The following is a 6222-nucleotide window of genomic DNA, read 5'->3' on the forward strand; positions in this document are numbered from 1 at the left end:
TCTTTATTAATAAAATGTTAAACAGATAATATATAATATGGTTCATGAAACATCCATCTCAATCACGCAACTTCTACTTTTGTTATGTTGCCCACCTCACTTCCTTTTTCCTTTTAATATTATCAGGATCAACCTTCTTTTCTACTCCACTATTTTTATCTTCAACAAATCATGTAATACTTGTCCCCATTCATATTTGACAAAAAGAAAACTGTTACTAATCATATAATGGGTAAGCTATAGTCTCATTGCTAAAGTTATTAGACTGAATTTTTGTGAGTTAAAATGTGTGATACTTCTTCTAGTGTGTGTATACAGGGAGAAGACTCTGTAGAGTTAAGACGTTTAGCTTTTTATGGAGTTATGTGGACACGGATCAATACACATATGACTCCTAAGAGCGTCTGGATCAATAAGACACTATAAATTGGACCATAGAAAGAAAAGATAAAAAAAAACTGATCTACATAACTCAAAAGGAAGAGACTTACAAAATCTGATGTCCTAGTCACTCCAATGTAAGAGACGTGTAAAAAATGAAAACAAAATCTTATCCCTAATCATACCATACTATTGGTACCACGTTGGAGCATAGCCTTTTGCCAAGTTAATTAGGCCGAATTCGCTGACTTGATTAATTACATAACAAGCTTTCTCCAATCGCTAATTCGCTGACTTACCTAATTCTTATGAATTTATCAATTGCTCTAATGTGCCCCCATCAGGAGAAGATTCAAAGTTTTAATTCGCACTCATATTCAAATGAGTTATCAGTATACAAATCTATCTTAAAACACAAGTTGGAGAGTTTTAAAAAGCTGATGGCCTATAATACTAATTTACAATGTAAGAGACGTGCAAAAGAAAAATAAAAGAGACAATGAGAATGCATAAAAATTGACCTTGAACATTCTTAAGAGGAGTCATAAGTATCATTTATTGATATGGAATTTTTAAGACACGATTCTAATTTTCTAACACCGCACGAACACACACCACACAAACATTCTCTGCTTCGTGACGCAACAAATCGGCAACAACGACACAAAACATACACAAATGATGAAAAGACTCGAACCTTTTTACAAGATTTAAAGTTCAAACGATACTCATTTAAGAATCAAGAACAAGAATCAAGAACCGAATCTAGAACCCAACAATATTTTACAGACATGAATTAAAAACACACAAGATTTAAACAGATAGTAATAATCAAGCTGGTGTAGTAGAAGTCCAGAATATGTCCTTGAGAGCTGGTCTAAGAGCCGTACTACAAAAGTTATTATACTCAAGAGTGTCCCCATGATCTTTCTTCACCTCCACGACAACAAACGACGGAGCCACCGCGAATATCTCCGCCTCCACCGCCAACTTCCCTTTCCGACCACTCAGCTTCCCTTCCATCCTCACTCTACTCTCGCTCTTCCTCACATCAAACTTATTACCAACCTTCGCCGCCTCCTCAAGGCTCGATATCACACTACTCGCCGGCCGAGACGTCGCGAACCTCATCTCCACCTTCTCCTCTTTCTTCTTCTCCTCGAACAACGGCGAGAGATCAAACCCTTCAGACAACGCGATGATGTGAAACGCGTTTAGCGTCTCCGTCTCTTCCTTGGACTTGTGCACGGACACATCAACATCCTCCTCAGCCTCTGGTGTGACCACTGGCTCGTTTCTTGATCTCGTTGAGGACTTCTTGAACCAGTGTGAATCCATCACCTTATCGATAGTGATCCGTGTATTCGGATTCGGATCCAGAAGCTTCGTCACGAGCCTCCTCGCATCGGAGGAGAGCCACCCAGGGCACTTGAAGTCTCCTCTGTAGATCTTCCTATACATGTTGACAAGATTATCATCTTGAAACGGCAAGTAACCCGCGAGGAGCACGAAGAGGATAACGCCGCAAGACCAGAGATCCGCCTTGGCTCCGTCGTATCCTTTCTTCAGTATAACCTCCGGCGCCACGTACGCCGGAGTTCCGCAGGTCGTGTGGAGAAGCCCGTCTTGCTTCAAATGCTCGGTGAAAGCAGAGAGACCAAAGTCGGTGACCTTGAGGTTGCCTTCTTCGTCAAGCAAGAGATTCTCCGGCTTGAGATCTCGGTGGTAAACCCCCCGGCTGTGGCAGAAATCGACGGCGGAGATCAGCTGCTGGAAGTACACGCGCGCCACGTCCTCGCGCAGCCTTCCTTTGGCGACTTTGGCGAACAGCTCGCCGCCTCGCACGAGCTCCATAGCGAAGTAGATCTTGGTTTTGCTCGCCATCACCTCGTGGAGCTCGACGATGTTCGGATGCTTCACCATCCTCATCACTGAGATCTCTCGTTTGATCTGGTCCACCATGCCGACCTTCACCACCTTCTCTTTTCCGACGACTTTCATCGCCACGCTTTTGCCAGTTGTTACGTTACGTGCGTGGTACACTTTAGCGAATGTTCCGTGGCCTAGAAGACGGCCTAGCTCGTAACGTCCGTGGAGAAGACCCGTGCTTGCTCCACCGTCAGATTCATTCTCTATAGGTTTTGCTCCGACCATATTTTTTTTATTACAATGATTATTTTAAATTAAAAGAAAAATAAAACAGAAAAAGGTTTAATTAAGCTTTCGATGTCCGGAGAATTCGAGAGTGTTGAAATGGATCACCCGTCCTCGACGTGTTTCCGGTGGCAGTTCCTGCCGCCGACAGATCGGTTAAACCGATCACACAGCTTAGTCTTCACCGGCGATGTTCCGACCATCTCTCTGCATTCCCTTCAAAGGGGTTTTTAACGATTCTCTTTCTCAAGATCAGAAGAGAGATAATAAGAGAGAGAGAGAAACGAAATCTGAGTGAAACACGAAACTCGTTGTACAGACAGAACCTTTCTTGTTTTTTGCACCGGTTCAGACAGCCGAAAGAGGAGTGTTTATATAGGTCTTAATGACTGTCTAATTACGTAACTGCCCTTATTAGTAGTGATAACTACACCGTTTAATCTCCGTTCACTGACTGACAGGTGTCGAGAGATGTATTCGTTGCGGCATCGGGATTGTCAATTATTTGATAGCGATGAGGACACGTGTCCTTAGTTCACCGGTTGAGATATGTTTTATTATCCTACCCCCTCTGGTCTTTGTTACTAGTATGGTAAGACATTTCTTGGAAAGTTAATTACTCTCTCGTTGACCGGCTTGCTGACCAATTTGCATTGCATGCATTGCATCTATACAATGCATATGCTAATTGAGGGAAAATATCATTAATTATATTAATTTGATTTAGTTTCTGTATCTACAAAGATGAAGAATTCATTTTAAAAGATATTGGTGCCATATAATGTTGGACATGCTCATTTTCTATAGATTCCTACCATTTTTTTCTTTTATTTTTGTTTAATCGTTTTCATTCGTTGTGGTCCTTGTGGACCAATAATGTGTTGATTCTAGGGTTTTCTACTTCTATATCTTTGTCTTTTTGTACACGGAGACACTAGATACAAAGTGGGAAGTTCGTTTCTAGTCATGCCGAGACTAATCTTAATCTTAATACTTTCTGTAATTAATCTTTGAAATTTAACATAACAAAATATATATTGAGCTGTAGAAATTTGTAGCAAAGTATCACGTATACGTATAAGATACGCTGGTTAGGAACACTAAAAACAAAACCAATGAAAAGCTAATTGCACAGTTTATAAGCATAACACGCATTATGAGATAATGGACAATAAAATCTTTTACTAATAACAAATAATTCTCAATAAGTCAATATACTGATTGAGCATACATCATGCATCAAAGTATCTCTTATACACCCCACTCAACAGTTTTCGCGGTTTTAACCAGCGATTAACCAGTGCCCGAGGAGTAAGCATAGCTGGGATTAATCTAAAATCATATGCCAGTCGCAACTTGTGAAGGAAACAATTTGGATTGGTTAGCACACAAGAAGCAATTGGGAAGTCACGTGCGTGTAACTTTTGTATAGTTACAGAAATGTACAAAACACATACGTATATACAAATCTTTATACGCAATTAAATGAAAATATGTATACACATATCAACACCATACGGCATAAACTATGATTAAGATAATATATTCTACATCTGTTATACTATTTTCTTATATTTCACATGTTTTATTATGATGGTCTTAAACTGATTATTAGTTGATAAATGGCAACTATTGCTTTTTTTTTTATTAAATGGCAACTATTACAAACAACAAATGCTATAATCAAGTTACTTTCATTTACAAAATATATTTTTCCTTATAACATGCGTATCTTTTATATGCATCTGATTTGAGTGGTGATGCAGCAATAGATCGACAACTCATATACAAACTATTAGATAATTTTCTAAAATTATGTTACATTTTGAAAGATAAGGTCATACCAAACTGAACTGCGATCCAAAACTTTTTCCGTTTTGAATTTAATCAGGAAATTTTATTTTTAATCACTGATGAGAAAATTATATTATTTTTAAAAAAGAAATTAAACTGCGTTGAATGACCCAACAGGGCACCAGGATGCTCTTTCCTCCTCAGCCGCCAGAAACATTTGGGCGGCTCTCAGCGTCAGCGATACCAACCTTTACTCATGTGTGGACGTCTTCCTCCTTATATTCTAGTGTATAATAATAGTATTAGTTTTGAAAAATAATACTCCTATAAAGTAGCGTTGAACTTCTGCGTCATCTACTATCATATCATACTTTCAATCACTTTTGCTTATAGAAACGGAAACAGTGAAACTTTGTAACTTCATGTCATCAGAAGTGCATTAAAATAATACGTGATTCACCCAAATTTCGATATATACATATACTGTTTTCTTCGAACATACTTGTTATTAAGAACTAAACGAGTACACTTGTTTTTTTAATGTAGTTTTAACTTTGAAGCCGTCTAATTAAGCGCATATATATTTAGTCAAGTGGTTCCACTGATTATACAGTTAATAAACTAAACTATAGTTAATCCCATTACCACAAAACAATGTGCGACTGAAGCAGTTTGGAAACTCGAATATCCCATTCTATCGAACCGCTTTCCTCGCAGGCCTTAGTTAAATATCTAATAAATAAAGCAGCTTGCTTGTTCATATTCACGTTCACGAGACTCGTTCATTGGCTTTTGTTCTGCCTCTTCTGTCGCTTCTCGTTAATAATTTATGTGACTGAGATACACATACACTTGTACAATCACGCAAAATTGCTGACATGCATGGGAACATAACTATCTTTAATATAATTTGATGTTGTTGAACCGCCAATAGCGCATGGAATAATGCCAATATGGTTTGTTTGTTTGTTTAGTAATTTCTTGTATCATTTCTAATTGAATGTCAAATGGTATATACATGAATTTATGGAGACACCTTGAACTAATATTGTATAATATAGAAGGACCTACAAATAAACAAATGAAGCCGTATAAATCTAATTAAAATTAAGAGAACGATTGGAAAGACCAAAGTATTAATTTCCTTTCAAAATTAACTTTGCATGTCTTATATCATCCCTAAACCAGTCTTGAGTTTGAGCAAACAAACAATACACATCGAGTTGGTTTGTTTAGAATATAGAATTTTGAACTTTAAAAATAATCCAAATATAGCCAAGAAAATAAGAATCTTCATTCATCATTGATATTAATTAGTCATAACGTTGCTTGATTGTTTTAGACGAACTAACACCGTTGATGTGAAGTTCTAATTGTCTCCTAAACATTATTGGCTACTGTAATCATTAATTAAATTTAGACATTAAATAATGGAGGTTATTACATGCTGTTTAACAGACAGAGGAATATACCCTAGTACTTTTCTGATTGCATAATTGGAATTCGAATTTGGTAATACGCGTTAGCAGACAAAGAAACACATAATTAACAAGTAATATTATTTTTTGATAAAATATGAATTTTATTTACCAAAAATTGGAACGGTTTTAATACAGATGCTTGGCGGAGCTATGAAGTTATTAGAAGACCCAAAAAGGTGAAAAAAGTAATAACAGGAAAAGAGGTCAAGGAGAAGCTCTACTCAAAAGTGAACAATTGAGATAGGAGATTCTTGAAGATCCAAAAAAAAATTATTAGAAAACCCCCAAAAAAAGTTGAAAAAAACCTAATAATAACAAGTAATATATCATTAAATAACTGTATATGATTGTGTTTTATTGGTTAAAAGTTTACAACAGTGGAAACATTTGAACCCTAACCTCAACCCATGTG

At 37.0% G+C, this 6222-nt stretch overlaps 1 protein-coding gene across 1 annotated transcript; it reads right to left on the reverse strand.

The window, feature by feature from the left end:
- Positions 1-1090: 1090 nt before the first annotated feature.
- On the reverse strand, positions 1091-2875 carry LOC106376261 (CBL-interacting serine/threonine-protein kinase 6-like). The gene has a single exon (XM_013816359.3). It carries the CDS (start codon positions 2533-2535, stop codon positions 1213-1215), a length of 1323 nt encoding a protein of 440 aa, XP_013671813.2. The 5' UTR covers positions 2536-2875; the 3' UTR covers positions 1091-1212.
- Positions 2876-6222: the final 3347 nt, after the last annotated feature.

This window comes from Brassica napus, chromosome A1 (genome assembly GCF_020379485.1).
Source record: "Brassica napus cultivar Da-Ae chromosome A1, Da-Ae, whole genome shotgun sequence".
In the NCBI taxonomy this organism is placed as follows: Eukaryota; Viridiplantae; Streptophyta; class Magnoliopsida; order Brassicales; family Brassicaceae; genus Brassica; species Brassica napus.